This window comes from Gopherus flavomarginatus, chromosome 2 (genome assembly GCF_025201925.1).
Source record: "Gopherus flavomarginatus isolate rGopFla2 chromosome 2, rGopFla2.mat.asm, whole genome shotgun sequence".
Taxonomy (NCBI): domain Eukaryota; kingdom Metazoa; phylum Chordata; order Testudines; family Testudinidae; genus Gopherus; species Gopherus flavomarginatus.
The window spans coordinates 86124577-86143717 of record NC_066618.1 but is presented as its reverse complement, the minus strand read 5'-3'; the positions used below and the strand labels follow the sequence as shown (position 1 = coordinate 86143717).

The 19141-nt window shown below is 40.2% G+C and overlaps 1 protein-coding gene across 1 annotated transcript in view; it reads right to left on the bottom strand.

Moving 5' to 3' along the window:
• Window positions 1–15255, bottom strand: part of TMC2 (transmembrane channel like 2) — a 49867-nt gene extending 34612 nt beyond the window's left edge. The window contains exons 1-7 of the mRNA XM_050939717.1: window positions 15210–15255; window positions 14870–14917; window positions 9140–9467; window positions 6928–7083; window positions 5199–5289; window positions 4083–4164; window positions 3839–3945 (exon numbers count right to left, since the gene is read on the bottom strand). Coding sequence (XP_050795674.1) covers window positions 3839–3945; window positions 4083–4164; window positions 5199–5289; window positions 6928–7083; window positions 9140–9467; window positions 14870–14917; window positions 15210–15255 — 858 coding nt within the window. The remainder of the gene's footprint in view (window positions 1–3838; window positions 3946–4082; window positions 4165–5198; window positions 5290–6927; window positions 7084–9139; window positions 9468–14869; window positions 14918–15209) is intronic.
• Window positions 15256–19141: the final 3886 nt, after the last annotated feature.

Here is a 19141-nt window from a genome sequence, read left to right as displayed (position 1 = left end):
TTCACTTATTTGGATAGAAGGCTCCTTTGCCCTGAACTTCTGGGTTATATCTCTCTAATGCAACAAAGGGATTCATTTTATCAGTTGATGCAGTATTCTCCCCTCAAGAGAAGCCAAGATCAGCTGAGGGGTATTTATTCATGCTTACAGATAGGCTATTTATTTATACAGTGCTTGAGTTATGAAATAATCTCAACGTTAAGCAGTTGTAAATGGCAGGGGTCAGGAGGGCAGCTGGCATCAGGAAGGTGACATGAGAACAGAATAATGCCATGGCATGTCCCAATAGCATTGTGCAGGGTAGGACTTGCAGCAAGACCAGGATTTATCTAAATTGATTGACAACACTTTAATTTAAGGATTGTCTATGAAGGAGTCATAAAAAGTTAATATATTTATAAGTAGGCTATGGCCAGTGTACAGCAAAGTCTAAATGCCCCATAAATAGTTTAGAATACATTTGCAGCATGAAGCAGACAGAGCACATCAATAGCTTCTAATGCATTTGTTTTGCAAGAGTTGTATACTTAGTTTTAAAGCTATTTATAATTAAATGGTTATTGCCCAGCCCCTGTATACATTGTAACAGTTTAATGCACCATGAATAAAATACATACCGTGTAGACAAAACAGGCACAACTACTTCATCATACGAAAATGTACAATTCATAAACAGAGTGTTAAGGGTTAATGTCTCTTATACCTGTAAAGGGTTACAAGCAGGAAACTGGACACCTGACCAGAAGACCAATCAGAAGACAAGATACTTTTAAATTCGGGTGGAGGGAAGTTTGGGTGTGAGTTCTTTGTTCTTTGTTCTTCTCTCAGAGGGTCTGAGAGAGACCAGACATTACTACAGGCTCTCTAAGTTTCTTTTCATATAGTAAGTAAAACAGGCAGTTTAGGCTTTTTAATTGTTTTACACTATTTTCATTTGTGGATCTGGCTGGTTAACTTTTATATGTGTAGTTGCTGGGATTATTTTGATTTGTATTGGTACTGGTGGGAAAGTCTCTTTCTGGTGTCTGTAAGCTATAAGACCCTGTAATATTTACATCTTGAAGTTACAGAGATAATTCTTTACTTTTTCCTTTCTTTTATTAAAAGATTTCTTCTTAGAGAACCTGATTGTCTTTTTCTCTGTTTCCCTTGTTTTGTTTCAGGGAATTGGGATAACTCACCAGGACGGGTGGGGGGGAGACGGAAGGGGGAGAGATAGAATCTCTCTTTGTTTTCCTTGAATCTGTTTGCCTTTTTGTGGAAGGGAAGGGAGATGCTTCCCTGTATGGTGATTTAAGAAGTTGGATCAGTATCTCTCAGGATAGCCCAGAGAGGGAAATTCTGAGAGGGGGAAAGGTGGAGGGAATGGTTTATTTCTCCTTGTTTTAAGAATCCAAGGGATCTGGGTTCTTGGGGTCCCCAGGGAAGGTTGGGGAGGTCAGAGTGCCCCAAAACACTATATTTTTGGGTGGTGGCAGCCTATCAGATCTAAGATGGTAATTAAGCTTAGGGAAATTCATGCTAGTATCTCATTCCTGGACTCTAAGGTTCAGATTTGAGAAAGAATGCTAGGACAACATTGTAACAGTTTAATGCACCATGAACAAAATACATACCGTATAGACAAAACAGGCACAACTACTTCATCATACGGAAATGTACAATTCATAAAGAAAGAAAATACATTTGTATTGTTCACTTCTGAAGGTTATGCCTTTCTGTGCTCGGAGGATACTTTCGAACTGAATGGCTTTTATTTTATATAAAACAAACAACAAAATTAAAGGAGGGGAAATAAGTGCAATCTCTATCAGAAGATCACACACTGTCTTTCCTCTGTAATAATCTGCATTGAACAAGAACATCTGGCAGTCTTGATGGATAGCAGAGCCCTTAAAGACACAGCACACAGAAACTGAGCCATAGTATTATATAGCTAAATACACACATCTATTTTTAAAAGGGTCATAGCTAAGTATTTCCATCATACTCTTCTTTGGCCAAGCCTCCTCCAATAACAATGGAAAAGAGTAACAAGAAAACCCTTTCTCATGAAGAAACAACTGGCTGATTTAAGATGTGGAAAACAGGGGTATTTTGGAAACCAACAATTATTGGTTGTTAGAGGATTTGGCAAATCTTATTTATTTTATGCATCCTCTTAATTTGGAAGAACCTGAGAAACTATGCAAAACTTACCACTTACTAGTCAAGCAGCCATGTCAAATTAACACCAGTAAGAACATTAGCACCAGTAAGAACTTTTAAACCACATCATTAAGTATTTTGTACATACCTTTTATAACTCCCTAATAGGCAATCATGTAATTAAATATTACCAGTATATTACCTTTACTGTGATTTTTACAAGAATGTCAGGGTTAAGAAATGTATTTGACAGTATCGTATTGTCACTATGGTTTTCTTAATTACTTTTGGAAATGTACACCCAGGATTTTTTAGAGATATGATGGCCGATACTTGAAGCCAATAGAATTCCTGAATTCTGTTTTTCACTCTGCCCAAAATTTTCAGCAATATGAGCCTAAAGTTAGACTTCCAAATCCATATTTAGTTGCTTAAGGATGGGAGTTTTCAAAGGGTATTCACCCCACACTTGCCCTGAAAGGGTTAATGCAGACTGAGAAGGGGGCTAATTAACCCAACAGTCATAGCTGAGGGGAATCCAGTGGTTAAGCAATCCCCTGATTGAATGAGGAAGCCCAGCTGAGGAGGAATGAGCTGGGCTGGGACTATAAAGGCAGGAAATTGGAAGCAAAAAAGGGGTGGCTGGGAAAGCCTGCGGTCACTCCCTGGGAGAAGGGAGGTACATTTGGGCTGGCAAACCCAGGGTGGTGGGGAGAGTCAGGAAGGTAGCAGAGGGGTCAGGGAAAGGCAATAAGGTTGAAAGGAGGCCTTGACTGCTGGCTAGAGGGTCGCTGAGCTAGAACCCAGAGTAGAGGGTGGGCCCAGTTTCCCCTTCCAGCCACTGAGGGAGTGGCATGAAAAAGCAGTGAATGGGAAGGCTGCCTAAGCCTGTTTGTGGGAAGAGACTTTCCAACCCCAGAAGGGGAAACATTTGGTGACCTGGCTGAAGGGTCAAGTCACAAAGAGGCAGCAGCTTGTGGAGTGAGAGAGGGGGCTGCTGACCCAAAAAGAGAGACTGAGAAACAATATGCAACCACGGGAAGAGATGAGGAACTCATGAGCTGTTCCCCAGAATAACGAGGAGGAGGCACCATCCTGGCAGTGAGTGGAGCACCCCATCAGAGCACTTTAAGTGATTATGGGGCATTGACTTCAGTGGGAATTATGCTCTTAAGTCTATTAAGATGCTTTTGAAAATCTCTTCCATTGGTGATTAAATAAAGATTTAGGGACATAGTCACAAAACCCAACATGTTCAAAAATAGGAGCCTAACTTGCTACTATAAATCCAAATAGGCACATAAGGTGTATCTCTTACCATATTTTAACTAAGGCTAAGTAAAACTGAAGTTTATTCTGCCATTCCAGGAAGACAGAGCATCATGAAGTGACATTATCCACAGATCTATTAATAAGACAGCCCAAGGTCTCTGTGCCTATCTGAGCAGTATCTTGCTCCTAATGAATGTAAAAATGAGAATGATGCAGAAGATAAGAAACTGATCAAGAGTTAAGATAAGCATGATGACATGACTGGATGTGACATTACCAGATGCAATAACACTGGGAGTAACAAAGTACAATTGGAAATTACAAGTAACAACATGCCATCAATCTAATTTTGACATTTACTGTGGAGAAGATACTATTTGCATGAACATAAATGCAGGATTGGGGCCTAAGATCTTACCTCTGGAATTATAACCAGTCCAAATATTAAACCAAAAAGGACCAGATTTACTCCGTACATCCATCGCAGAAATATGAAATAAGAAGCTACTGAGGAACCAAAGTGACCTTAAACAAAAAGAGGCATTGGTTAGTACAATGGGTGGGGTAGGATTCTCTGTGACCAAGAGATTATTTGAAGTAACACAAAACAGTACAACAACAGATCTTAGTCATGTCTCAGTCTAAATGGAAGTTGCACTTACTCTCCACTTCTTTTATCTTCATTTCCCAAGGAATACACTGTGTCTTAAAATTGTCAAAGTCTCTCTTAAATTTCACCCATTTCTGAAATAAGAAAACAGCGTTGTAAATAGGGCTATAATGTTAGGCTGGTCATGGAGAGGCATCTGGGATTGCTTTCTCTAAGGAGTTCCTAAAGTTAGTGCTTAGATGAGTTATTAAAAATTGGTGACAAACTTTAAAGCCAGAGGTGAGCCTGAACCAAATTCTGGAGTTTTCAGTCTGGGTCTGGGTCTGACCTCTTTTACTTCTGTAACGGTCCACATCAAAACCCTGAATCCAAATGCTTCCAAACTCAGGTGTTCAAATTCAGGTCCTGAATCCTAACTTTCTTAGGTTTCTGTGGGATCAGAGTTAGTGTTGGGATTTAACCCATTGATAGAGAGAGAGAGGTTGAAGCTGCAAACCAAGATCTGTGTGTGAGGCTTTGGTTTGGGTCCATTCCTATTTAAAAGGAGGATTCATTTGAAAAATAGCAAACCTGATTCTTTTCTCACTGGCTAAACTGTTACTGACGTCAATGGGAACAGGACATGATCAATTTAAAAAAAAAAAAGAATCTCAAATCAGTAGAATCTCCATGAAAGCAATAACTTAATTACTGACTTCAGTCTTGCAATGAGAAGTCACAACTCTCCATGGTCATTTTCCCATACAGTGGTCCAGTTTGTAAACTAGTGCAATTCCACTGAAGCGAATGGTACTATGGCTGGATTTGGCTGTGTCTCCGATCCTTAGTGCAATTAATACTTTAACCTGTCAGAGACCACACCCAGAGACCCTCATTCTGCCCTGATTTTACATGCTCTGCAACCTCCTGTACTGTAGGGAGGCTGCATGTAGTTTAAGTTGGGGCAGAATTTGACTCATAACCTGCATATCATCATACACATGAATTTGGTTAGGAACCATGAAAAATGCAGCCATTCAGTGAATTAAAATACATACAGGGGAGCGTTATCTCAGCTTCTGTAATGGTGGCTATTTTGCCCAATGTGAGTTTATTGCTTGTAGCCAAAAATACACTGTATTAGTGACCAAGCATCCACTCTTCTTTTTGTCATTACGGTAGCACTTACCTTTACCATCATCATCTTGTATGCATAGAATTTTTTTCCTTTTCCCTTTCCCAGTGCTCCTTCAAACTTCTCTACAAAAGCTTGTGCCTCCCTAATTCAAAAATACAAAGGTGATTGTATTTACATTAAAATATTGAAAGATTTTCCCCAAGATGGCACTGGGTGCAGAGAATGTTGTAGAGTCACCTTTTAATTTCTTTGAATTGTGCTGTTATCAAAGGGAGGAGGACAGTGAGAGTCAGGTGACCTGGATTCTATTCCTAGCTCTGTCAAACATTTCTGGTGTGAAATGTTTTTGTTCCAAACCCCCCCAAACTTAATATCCCTATTTGAGTTTCCTCATACATAGACCTAAGGTCACTAGTTCCCTTTCCAACAGCATTAATATTCTGGGTCTTCCTTCCCTATCAATGGGAGAAGTCTGATTCTTCCTCCTATACTTTCTTAACAGTGCAGCTGTCAGGAAGGAAGGAAAGATGATCTTGTAGTTAATGCATATGCCTGGGAGGTGGGAGATCTAGGTTCTGTTCTTGAGTTTCTTAATGTGTAATCTTGGGCCAGTCACTTGTAGATATGTTTCAAAACTTGGATGCCTAAAGAGAGGCTCCAGAATTGTATTTAGGTACTCATGTTTGAAAATGTTGACTTTATTTTCTTTGTGCTCTAATTTCCTCATCTGTAAAATGGGATTAATACTTACCAACACTACAGCAGCTGTGCTTAAGTCCCAGTTAACTAGTTGTAAAGCATTCTGAGATCATTGGATAGACTAGTATTATTATGTACTCCAACGTATTCATTAAATATTCTTGCACAGCCAAGATAATGGAGCAGTTTAAGTAAATTAGAGTGGGTATATGTAACACCCCCACCTTTCCCGCAAGTGCTGCGCTTCAGAGAGCTGAAGTCTCCTTCCCCTAAAGAACCTAGGTCAGGAGAGGAAAAGGGAAGGACAAGGCTGCTATAACTACTCTGTGGGAATCAAACTGTATGCTGCTGATGTGAGAGGGGCCAGGTGTCTGAGGGTCAGACTGGCTCTTCTGAGTGAAAGAAAGAAGCAGACAAGGGGAGATGCCACAGCTACTGCCTACTTTGGCAACATGGGTGGCTGGTGCTGTGAATAACCTCTAGGCAAACACAAGACAGTGAACCTATTTCTCACCCTACAGTGGGTTCATGGCACTTTTTGCAAGGTTATTGTGAGGAGTGAAATCTGCATTGCTCACAGTGTGGGATGGTAGGCAATGTTATCTTGGCTGTAAACAATACTGTATTTTTTCCAAGTCACCTGCAAGCAGTAATGCTCCAGGAAGTGTAAAGTAAGATGGAGACAAGCTGCTCTGATTGCTATATAACAGTAGGCATGAATAAGCAAAGAAGGGCACAGAGTTAGCTTTAACAAGGAGTCTGAAAGTCATTCTCTGCCTTTAAATAAAAGGGCAGAATGATCCCAGCCTAGGTATCAGTTGAACAGATTTTGCTCATCATCTGTTCTCCAGTTACAGAGACTGACAACAGAGTCCTGCCTCTAAGCGCTTCTCATTTAAACCAAATCATGCTGGCTAAGTTCCATTGGTTGTTTTTCCAAGGCTGGGTTCTTGGGATGATGATAGCAGCAGCAAACTGTAATTCTAAAATGTTATGTGCATCAACAATTATTAAACACACACTCTAGCTTCAGTGGTTCCTATTGTGAAAACTATTAATAGCTGGGAATGCACTGAGCTACCTGAGCAATGCTAATTTCTTCACCATACGCCAAGGTTTGTTCCTCATGGTAGATATTAGTTTTTTCTTTTCCTCTACCTGTTCCTTTAGCCTCGTCAGTTCTTCCTCTGACAGAGACTCTTCATCAGATGAGTTGGAAGCGGATGAGGAAGAAGAGCTAGAACGACAGTAGAGTAAAATCGGGAAAAAAAATCAAACAATGTAATAAAATTTAGTTGTATATAGCACCTCATATACTTCAGGGATTATAAAGCACTCTGCAGATCACTGAGTTAGATATAGGCAGTATTCAGTAACTGAACAAAAAAATGGAGCAGTCATTATGTTCTCTGCAATAATAGAGAGAACTTTGTATGCCATAACATGTTGGGGGGTGTGGGGAGGAATGTTGATCAGGACTAGATCTAGTTGGGAATTGTTTGATGAAATGTACATTTTTTTAAATTATTTTTCAGAAAATGCTTATTCAAAACTGTCAGGAAAGGATTGGTTTTGACAAATTGCCTGTTTTAAAAAAATGTATATTTTTTAAATATTTTGAAATTGCTGAAATGTCACATTTTTTCCAAAAAAGGAGTTCCATTTTTTGGTTCAAAACATCTTTTCATTTTGAAATCTAAGTTAATTTATGGTAAATTTTTAAATAAACGTTTTTAAAAAGAAAGCTAGAAATTGAAATCAATCACTTTGAAATGATCAAAACAAAAGATTTTGAATTATCTGATCCAAATTTGGTTTTGATTTTTGGTTCATTTGAAATTTTTGACTTTGTCCCATGCATTATGGGAAATTTTTTAAAATCTGAAATTTTCATGGGAAAAACTCTACCTAGGACACTGATTTATTTGTCTCTTTGAAAAATTCTCCAGGATCTTTAACTTCAATCTTGATATTTACTAGTGAGTTCAGATGATATTTTCCCTACTCAGAGCTGTGCTTCAATATCAACACTGCATGTGATGAACCCAAACCAAGGGAGGAAACTTGAACGTACACCTTTCTGGCTCAAATGTGACAGTGCTATCAACTAAATTGACACAGTGATGAGTAGTCAAAATGATCCAGTTTCTTTAAGATGCTTAAGTCAAGGAGAAGATTTTGGGCGAATGCTTCAGGTTACAGAATACCGGATGAAAGATATTGCCTGCCACATTTCAATTATAAAAATAGTCACCTTCACCCAGGACACAAGTCTTCTCAGAACGGTAGCCTAGGAGGAGATGTGTGTGCTTTATATAAACACCAGACGCAGATCAGTCCCAGACCAGCTCCTCAGCTGTGTATCAGCATAGCTCCAGTCACTTCAGTGGAGTTGTGCTGATTTACACCAGCTGAGAATCTGGCATATACATCTTATCTTGGCCCTCACTTATAAAAGGCTCAATTCTGGAGCCTTGATGTTGAGTTGTCCTATTGACGCTCCTTGCCTAAGCACTGCTCAAAGGAAGTGTTGCAAAAATCAGACCTTAAATGAATTGTTTTATTGTCACCTAACCTAAGTTTTTCACTGGCATCACATGAGTTGACTTCACATCAGCTGACACTGACAAACACTTAGTGGAAACAGGTGTCATTCTGGGGATTTAACCATAACTCCAATTCAGTCTTGTGGATCTTTTCTTGTTCGTATTGTTGTAAAGTGACTCAACCATCTTCATAAGTATCATGTGACCTGTTTGACAGCCACTGAGGTTCTTACAGCTAACCAGATAAGATCACTGTGAGAAATATGATAGCCAGGTGACACAGCAAATAAAAAGTCTGGGTGAAGAAGAAAAAGATTAGAACAAAAGAGAATTAACAGGGGAATAGTCTGGAAAACCTAAGAGATCCTTTCTAACCTTTTAGGATTATCATGTATTCAGCCAAAAGAAGGTGCCCTATTCTGGTTTACTTTCAGTTGTCTTCCTTAAAAGGACTCTTTCTAGCTCCAATACTTGCACATTAGGAATCCATTACATACTTAAATCTATGATCATATTTGGGGTAGAAGGAGATTCTGAAAAGAATCTAGCTTGCATTTTAACCAGAAAACTAACTCTATTGTTTCTCAGGGTTACATTTTTGTTACAAGTAACAATGGACTGTAATATGTTCTTTTAGTAACCTGCACCAATATGCCACAGGTTCATGAACCTGCTACCCAGGAAGCTGACATTCAACAAAAATGAGATTCCACTATGTAGGTTTCTGGCTGGGGATTGTTAGAGTACCTCTCTGCTGGGTTTTTCTTCTGTTTCTTATCCTGCTCCTTCCCTTTCTTTGTTTGCTTTTCTTTATTTTTTGCTTCCTTTTGGTCTTTGCTAGAAGCTTTTTTATTTCTCTTTTTCTTCCCGCTTGCTGCTTCCCCTGCTTCACTTTCCCCATCACTGTCATTCATTTTGTGACTTTTCTTCTTAGTAGTTCTTTTTTGCCTTGGGGCTTCAATTTCAAGTTCAACTTCTTCCCCATTCTTATTTTTCTTTTTCCTTTCATGTCCACTTGACTTGATAGCTTCCTTGGAGTGCTGCTTTCTGGTTGCCTTTCCCCCCTCTTCAGCCCCTGCAATTGATAAAAACAAGTATTTCTGGAAACATTCTATGTTGGTGCAATAAAGGTTTGCCCTTTATCCAAAAAGTACAGACAGAATGTCTAATCCAAACACCACTGGGGTCTGAACAAGCTAACGTTGACCTCCAAAGACTTTGGATAAGAAACAGGCTGAGAATTGCATTTAAGCATCGGACATGTGCACACAGTGTTCACTGATGATCATGAAACTCATGTTTGTGCATCAATGGATCCTAGGAGCTGAAAGCTAGAAATCATTTCCAGACCCTGTTCTTACAGAATTAGTGGGAGGGCAGTGGGGGCAAAACAACTAACTGACTTCAAGACAGAGCTTAATACGCGTAGGGAAGGGATGGTATGATAAGGCTGCCTACAATGGCATGTAGCTGATCTGTGACTGCTAGCAGCAAATATCTCCAGCCACTGGAGATGGGGCACTAGATGGGGCGGTCTCTGAGTTACCACAGATAATTCTTTCCCAGGTGTCTGGCTGGTGGGTCTTTCCCACATGCTCAGGGTCTAACTGATTGCCATATTTGGGGGTCAGGAAGGAATTTTTCCCTGGGTCAGATTGGCAGAGACCCTGGTTCCCCCCCCCCCCCCCGCAGCAAGGGGCACAGGTCCCTTGCAGGTTTAAACTAGTGTAAATGGTAGATTCTCTGTAACTGGAAGTCTTGAAATCTTGATTTGAGGACTTCAGTAACTCAGCCAGAGGTTGGGGACTATTACAGGAGTGGGTGGGAGAGATTCTGTGGCCTGCAGCATACAGGAAGTCAGACTACATGATCATGATGGTCTCTTCTGACCTTAGTCAGAGTATCATAGAATCATAGAATATCAGGGTTGGAAGGGACCTCAAGAGGTCATCTAGTCTAACCCCCTGCTCAAAGCAGGACCAATCCCCAACTAAATCATCCCAGGTCCCAGACAGGGCTTCATCAAGCCTGACCTTAAAAACCTCTAAGGAAGGAGATTCCACCACCTCCCTAGATAACCCATTCCAGTGCTTTACCATCCTCCTAGTGAAAAAGTTTTTCCTAATATCCAACCCAAACCTCCCTCACTGCAACTTGAGACCATTACTCCTTGTTCTGTCTGTCATGGTATAATTCCCCACTCTGAACCTTAGCGTCCAAAAGATGGGGTACCAGCATGAATTCCTCTAAGCTTAATTACCAGCTTAGAACCTGTAGCGCTGCCACCAACCAGGAATTCCAGTGCCTGGTACACTCTGGTTCCCCCAAAACCTTGCCTGGGGACCCCCAAGACCCAGTCCCTCTGGATCTTAACACAAGGAAAGTAAACCCTTTCCTGCACCGTTGCCTCTCCCAGGCTTCCCCTCCCTGGGTTACCCTGGAAGATCACTGTGATTCAAACTCCTTGATCTTAAAACAGAGAGGAAAATTCACCTTCCTCCCTCCTTCTCTCTTCCCCTCCCAGATTCTCCCTGAGAGAGACAGTAATCCTAACACAGAGAGAAATTAGCCTCTCTCTCCCCCTTCCCTCCTTTCTCCCCACCAATTCCCTGGTGAATCCAGACCCAGTCCCCTGGGGTCTCACCAGAATAAAAAAAACAATCGGGTTCTTAAACAAGAAAAGCTTTTAATTAAAGAAGGAAAAACAGTAAAAATTATCTTTGTAAATTTTAAAATGGAATAGGTACAGGGTCTTTCAGCTGTAGACACTGGGAATACCCTCCCAGCCTAAGTATACAAGTACAAATTAAAATCTTTTCAGCAAAATACCAATTTAAGCCAATTTATTCAGCCAAATACACATTTGAACTCCTCCCAGCCAAATACACATTTGCAAATAAAGAAAAACAACCATAAGCCTAACTCGCTTTATCTACCTAGTACTTACTATTCTGAACTTATAAGAGCCTGTATCGGAGAGATTGGAGAGAAACCTGGTTGCATATCTGGTCCCTCTGAGCCCCCAGAGTGAACAACAACCAAAATCTAACAGCACACACAAAAACTTCCCTCCTTCAAGATTTGAAAGTATCCTGTCCCCTGATTGATTCTCTGGTCAGGTGACAGCCAGGCTCACTGAACTTAACCCTTTACAGGCAAAAGAGAGATGAAGTACTTCTGTTCTATTAACTTACTTATCTGTTTATGACACTGTCATTTGGTACCACTGAGAATGGTCTAGATCCATCCTCTTTGGAATCCCCTTTCAGGTAGTTGAAAGCAGCTATCAAATCCCGCCTCATTCTTCTCTTCTGCAGACTAAACAATCCCAGTTCACTCAGCCTCTCCTCATAAGTCATGTGCTCCAGCCTCCTAATCATTTTTGTTGCCTTCTGCTGGACTCTCTTCAATTTTTCCACATCCTTCTTGTAGTGCAGGGCCCAAAACTGGACACCATACTCCAGATGAGGCCTAACCAATGTCAAATAGAGTGGAATGATCACATCCCTCGATCTGCTGGCAGTGCCCCTACCTATTCACCTTCATGGCAACAAGAGCACACTGTTGACTCATATCCAGCTTCTCATCCACTGTAACCCCTAGGTCCTTTGGCTGGGCAGCAGTTCTGCAGAACTGGGTCCCTAGTCTGTAGCAGTGCATGGGATTCTTCTGTCCTAAGTGCAGGACTCTGCACTTGTCCTTTTTGAACTTCATGAGACTTCTTTTGGCCCAATCCTCCAATTTGTCTAGGTCCCTCTGTATCCTGTCCCTACCCTCCAGCGTGTCTAGCACTCTTCCCAGTTTTGTGTCATTTGCAAACTTGCTGAGGGTGCAGTCCACACCATCCTCTAGATTATTAATGAAGATATTGAACAAAACCGCCCTCAGGACTGACCCTTGGGGCACTCCTCTTGATACCAGCTGCCAACTAGACATGAAGCCATTGATCACTACCCATTGAGCCTGACAATCTAGCCAGCTTTCTATCCACCTTATAGACATTTAAATATATGCCAGAACTGTAAAAGCAAATTGTTTAATTTACTCTACTTTTCTTTAAAAAATTGCATTGTTAGCCAATACCTAAGTTATAGATGCCCCCCCCCTCCCCACACACACATTAATAGATATTATGTGCATGGTACTAATATTGTATATGTTATGTTAAATATGAGTGCTGGGCCATTATGTTAACTGACTTGTATCATGTTCTTCCAATAATTCTGTTCATTCATGCCAAGTATCCCACAACACTTTGCAAAGCTGAACTTATATTTCATATTTGCCAAAGCTATTAAACTCAAGATACATTCATTCTATGTCCTGGTGCAGTTAAGGAGTGCCTTCATCACCCTATCCCTTGGAATATGGGTTCCAAAACAGAAAATGAGACAGGTTCATCATGGTACAAAAAAACAAGGTAAAAGCTGATTGGTGAATTTTGGTCTTGTGAGGTTGTTTACAAACTAAAAAGTGCTTTATAATTCACACAATATATGTGACTGGTCTTGAAGGCATATTTCTATGTAAGGTGGAGTGCATGCAGTGAGAATTGCTTCTCGGAACCATTGGTAACATTAACTCTTTCTTTCTTTTCTGTATTGTACTGCTCTGTTTCTAGACAATAAGTTGGCTAGGATTGGTGATTTGATCTCTAGAACATTTTTAATATCGAATATCAAGTGTGGTGAGCCAATTGGCTATACTTTAGACAACAGCATGTTAATTTAGTGCGCATGAAAGTGGCTTGATTCTTAGCTGTGGAGACCGAAGTCTCATGTCAGTGCAGAACAAATTCAATATAGGCAGTAGAAGTTTCTCCATGTTCTGCCTTAAATAAGCTGTAATCATTACCTGGAGGGGAATGATCTAGGGAGGAAAACGTAGACCAGTCTCTATGCACATTCATTTTCTTGTTCATGTTGTCAACATAGACACTAATTTGTGACAGTTGTGATGTGGATATTAGAGCTGATCAAAAAATTATTTTGCAAAAAAGAAAAAATATAATTTCAAAGTTTTTTTTATCCATTTCACAGCGTTTGAAAGGGAATATTTCTTTCTTTTTTAATATTGTGACATATCTTCCCCAAAATGTTGTTAATTTTCTTCCTCCAGCCCCTTTTTATCTCCCAGTGGCAAAAAGAAGATTAAAACAAACACTCCCTAAGGCTTCATTCACTTTCATTTTTGCTTTCTGCCACTAATTTTCAAAATGTCTCCAACTTTGGAAATGTTACACAGTGGCAAAAGAAAAACGAAAAGTCTGTAACTCTGCCTCTCTAGAATGTCTCCAAAGGTGGAAACATTCTGAAAAGTTAGAGTGGCAGAAGGGAAAATGGAGGCGGGGAGGGGAAGGAGGGAGAGGAAGAAAAGACGAAGTGGTAAAACAAAACCCTACAGATCACCTGTTTTGCTGCTTTCAGTGGTGCGCATGCAAACATCAAAATAAAAAAAATAGTGGGGAGAAAGGGTAAAAAACAGAGTTCAAAATATTGACATTTTTGGTTTAGTTGGAAAAACTAGGAAATTGTGAAACTACCAAATATTCTTTTAAAGGCTTCTTGCTTCTAATGGAAAAAAATCAACCAGCTCTAGTGGGTTCCCTGGTCCACTGGAAACTAGACTGAGACCATCACTTGATTTCACAGAGACCATCAGATGATTATTTTTAGTTACTATTTACCTAAGGTGGATTTGAACTGTGCTCTAGAGGGTCTGTCTATCACCATAAACCATCCACTAACCCAGCAATCCTAGCCCTTAGCAATGTCTCTTTATTTACTGTATTTGTAAGGGTATTGTTTTAAATTTTAAATCTGGTCTATGGCTTTTCCTGATTTTTCCCATGAGTTGCTAGTCTGTCCTAAATCTATCTTGGCTTTACCTCTCTCCTCGTGTAGTATATGTAACAAAGTCTCACCCTTACTGTAACGACAAGAATTACATAAAAAGCAGTGAAAGGTGACAGTTTCTAGATGTTTGCATTATCCTATACATTCACTCGCATCATACCACACATGGAACACAGCACTGCCTGCTTTACTGTGGCAGACCAAGGAAAGCTTCACTCTGGGTCCCACCCCTTCTCAGGGACATGGAGAGAAGGGGACAGCCAGGTTTAGGAGCATTCTCCTGCACAACATCCTCCTACTCATCGTCATAGTCCATTACCCAGGTAGGAAATCTAACTATACATAGTAGAAAGGCAACATGGGTGAGGTTATCTTTTTATTGGACCAATTTCTGTTGGTGAGAGAGAAGCTTTCACTCCACTAAAAGATATTACATCACCCATCTTGTCTCATTAATATCCTGGGACCAACAGGGCTACCACAACACTGAATATAACCATACATACCTCATTAGACTATTACCACTGTGTAGCAAGTCAAATCACAAAATAAACCTTTGGAGAAAAAAGATCTCTCATCATGTATTTCCAAATAAGACAGCAACTATTATTCTCCACTCTACCTTCGCTCTCGGAGTCACTTTCCACTTGTCCATCAATCTCCATTCCAACTGCAAGACAAAGCATGTTGAATAATTGAATTTGTTGTTTTACGCCCATAGTTCTTAAGTACTGGCTAAGGACCGCAGAGTGCCCTCTTTAATTATATGCTACTGTATTTTATGCTATGAAGTCCTTAATATTTCTTAGCTCTTTGCAGGTGAATTAATAAAAGTTCCCAATACAATAGAATATCAACTGTATTGACACACACAAAGTGGAGCCCGAAGACACATTTTTACAAATATTTGGTAAAACTGGTACAATATTTCAAAACTGAAATGGTTGGTTGTTCATACTAACCATCTTCCATGATGACCTGTAATGCACATTTCTTTTTCCTCCCCATGGTTTTTTTTTTTTTTTGCCACAAACACTGTAGCCCTAGTGCTGTGAACACACCAATTATCAGTAGGTTATTTTCTCTCTTTCAGTGCCCAATTATTTGTCTCCATGCTGCTGCGCAGTAAAGTGAGCAGTCCATGAAGCTGTATCTAGTTCACTTTGACATCATTTGCATGCTAGACAGCAATTTCAAGGTCTGAACTTGGGGGAAAGGGAGACACACACTCTGCAACAATCCAATCCAAACACTTTCTGCTCCGATCCTTTTTCGGTGTGGAAAGCACCTGTCAGCATTACATTACATCACATTATTTAAACATGAAGGAAAGCCCTTTGATGGATACTCAGCAGTATCCTATGAAATGCAGACACAAGTCATGTCCATTTTTGACCTAAGCATGTACATTACAGCTTTGGGAGTACCTAGTTCCAAACTGCAATATCTTTCTCACCTGCATTGATTTATGTAACCCTATTTATAAGGGCAAAACATCAACTGGCCATCTTAACCCTGTCAATGCTTTGCCTCTCAAGTACACATCTTTGGGTCCCCTATTGTCTTCCATGTACATTCCTACAGAGGACATGTAGTCTAATAAATGATGCACAGGACTGGGCGTTAGAGCAGTGGGTCTCCACTCATGCCTCTCAGAGTTATTATTCCAGGCTCTCTGCAAGTTCTCCTTTGTTACCTCAAAAATGTGAACCTAGTGTCTTCTTCCCAACCACAACAACTAGAGACTTAACTTTTTTAAATGAAAGTTGAAATTCTGGAGAACAAGATGGTGCCTGTATCGGTGTCTACCAGCTATTTTCAAGCACTGGTCCCACATATACTCCTTTGGGTGCATCACTGGTTCTGCCTAATGGTGGTGTTCTTGTCCATTGAGGTATAGCTTTTGAGAGCAGAGTCATATGACCACTTCACTGTTGGGTTAAGCATTAAGATTTCCACCTAATCACATAGCCAGTAACTGATCATTCATTCACTGGTCTAAAATGTAGCTGCAGGCTAAAGCCCTGTTTTGGCACAGTCACAGCTAATTATATAATTTTCAAAAGTGCCTTACAATACATGGCATGGGAGGTTCACTAGAAATGCAGTTTGATTTGATGTCTTCAAGACTTGTCTGTATAACCGTTTCCTCAGAAAAAGTCTGTTCGAAAGGACTGTCTTTCACAGAAGCAGCAATTCAAGGGTTCACTCTCTTGCCCTTAGATGGCCCCTGCTGCTTTTCTTTCTCTCTCTCTCTCTCTCTCTCTCTCTCCTCTCTCTCTCTCTCTCTCTCTTTCTGTGTGCACTTACCATCTCCAGCCATTAAGCCAAAGATGTATTAAACTACTAAGTTGGGTAATTCCACAGCCTCATGCTGTGAGGAGGAAAGAGGCTTAGCCTAGGTGTATGTCATCTGATGATTTTATAAACTGAAATAATACCAGAATCCAATTCACATCAATAGTAATCATACATTAGAAATGGCAGTCTTGTCCTCCTCAAACTAGTGATCATCATATATTGCAGTATCTGCCTCATTAAACTTGTTAGCGTGGGTGTTGGAAGGCATATGCAATGGCACACAATTATTTTTTTTATCAAAGGGATTTATTAATAGCTATCTGAGTGATTACCCCTCAGTCTTGCAGCCCTTTCAGATTAATCACGTTCCCTTCCATGGTTTTGTCTGTCACAATGGCCCTTTCACCTGATCTTCTACTTTGTTTGCTTAAGCAGCGTTAGATCAGATTTGCATGAACAAAATAATCATGTCCTGATCAGCATTATCCTCCTCGAAAATTAGAGCAAGCTTTTTTTCTAAGGCTGAAATGCAGGGGCCAGAGCATGATAAAAATGGAAGAGTTCTGTCCCTTTTGGGGAATGAGCACAATTTTTAATCCTCTAGGAGCATTGCTGGTTTTGTTCTCTATGAGGCTGTTGATTAACACACACAAGCTCTCAGTCCAGCTGCACCTGCTGGGTTAGTGATCACACTGCATGTAATATGACATTAGCCATGAGAGATTAGTGCTATGCTACAGATTGGTTTGTGTGTGTGTGTGGGTGTGTGTGTGGGTGTGGGTAAATTGTAACTGCACTTCTGCCTGAGAATCTGACGCATCTCCAGGGTTACCTGGAGAAAATCCATGACTGCTTCACATACAAAAATCACTTGACAGACTACTTGATATCCAGGGGTTCCCTCTTGCTAGTTCTTAGGTATTACAGCTCTCTCTTTCCTGATAGAGTGACGGGGAAGTGGTATGAGCAGCTCCACAGTATGCACATGGACGCAAAGGCATCACAAGGTTAGCAGTCAAAGACCTTGAGACAGGAAGGATTAATTTATTTTTGCAGTATGAAGTGGCATGAATCAGGGAAAGAAAGGTCTGGCACACTGCGTACCAGGACTCATTTTACAACAGTGTGCATGCATTACAGAATCCTAGAGTAGAGAACGGAGCACAAAATATTCTATGTATATTTGACATGGATTTATATACTTGTATGTGACGGCTTATTTACTAGACAAATGTAAAATAACAAGGATTTGAATCCTCTATTTTTCTTAGTGTATGGGGTTGATTTCCCTAAGAGGATAAAATATATCTTGCATACTTTATTTCTTCCTTAGAATTATGGGCTGGGAAATGAAAGGATTGTTCTTTTACCCCTAAGTTTGCTCCACACAGGATATAAAATTAGTAATGCATAATCGTGAACCTAAGCAATTATTTATGTATATGTCAGACTTGTGAATGGTGCATGAACATTTCATAGAACTCTAATTTTTCTGCTTGATATTACTTAGATGTCTCTCTCTTTTTTGATGACTAATAGTGTTTAACATGTGACATTATAGTTTTAATATACAGGGACATTAGACTTTGCACCCACATCCAAGTTTTTAAATTAAAAACAGTTCTGAAGAAAGTGTAACTGGATCCTGGAAGCACATGTAACATGCCTCTTAATATTTAATATGAGAGTATTTCCTTTCTTTCTGTCTGGTAAACAAAGAGCTTTAGCTAATTAATCCCTGTATTATATTTATTCAATAGTCATCTCATTCATAAGTGATCTGTGCTTGAGAAGGTTTCCCAATAATACTTGATTTGGGTGTACTATTATTCTGGTGAGGCACTGAAGTTGTAAAATGCAAAAGCAAGCATTAATGCCATGTTAAGTTTGAGAAATCAAACTCTCCAAAGTTCAGACACTTCAAAAGTTAGAAATGCTTCCTCAACATTAACTCAGCCGTATTGCACATGCAAATCAATTATGTCCAACTCCAAACACATATATATTTAATAATATTCAATAATAGATTACGGTTTATGTGGAACAAGGGAAACCGTTTTCAGCTGTTTCCCTTGTTACACATAAACCATGATATATTATTGAATATCTATTAAATAAATATATATGTGTTTGGAGATGGACATAATCATGTATTGTGACAAAGTTCCTCCTCTACCTTGGTGGGTCCTGCACTTATTGGCAGATTTGCTCACCTCAGTGATCTTCCCCACAGTCTGGATTAACTCCTCTTGTGTCTGATCAGGAGTTGGGAGGTTTGGGGGGAACCCGGGCCCGTTCTCTACTCCAGGTTCCAGCCTAGGGACCTGTGGATTGCAGCTGTCTATAATGCCTCCTGTAACAGCTGCATGACAGTTACAACTCCCTGGGCTACTTCCCCATGGCCTCCTCCAAACACCTTCTTTATCCTCACCACAGGACCTTCCTCCTGGTGTCTGATAACGCTTGTACTCCGTAATCCTCCAGCAGCACAGCCTCTCACTCTCACTCTCACTCTCACTCTCACTCTCACTCTCACTCTCACTCTCAGCTCCTTGTGCCTCTTGCTCCCAGTTCCTCTCACACAGTTCCACAC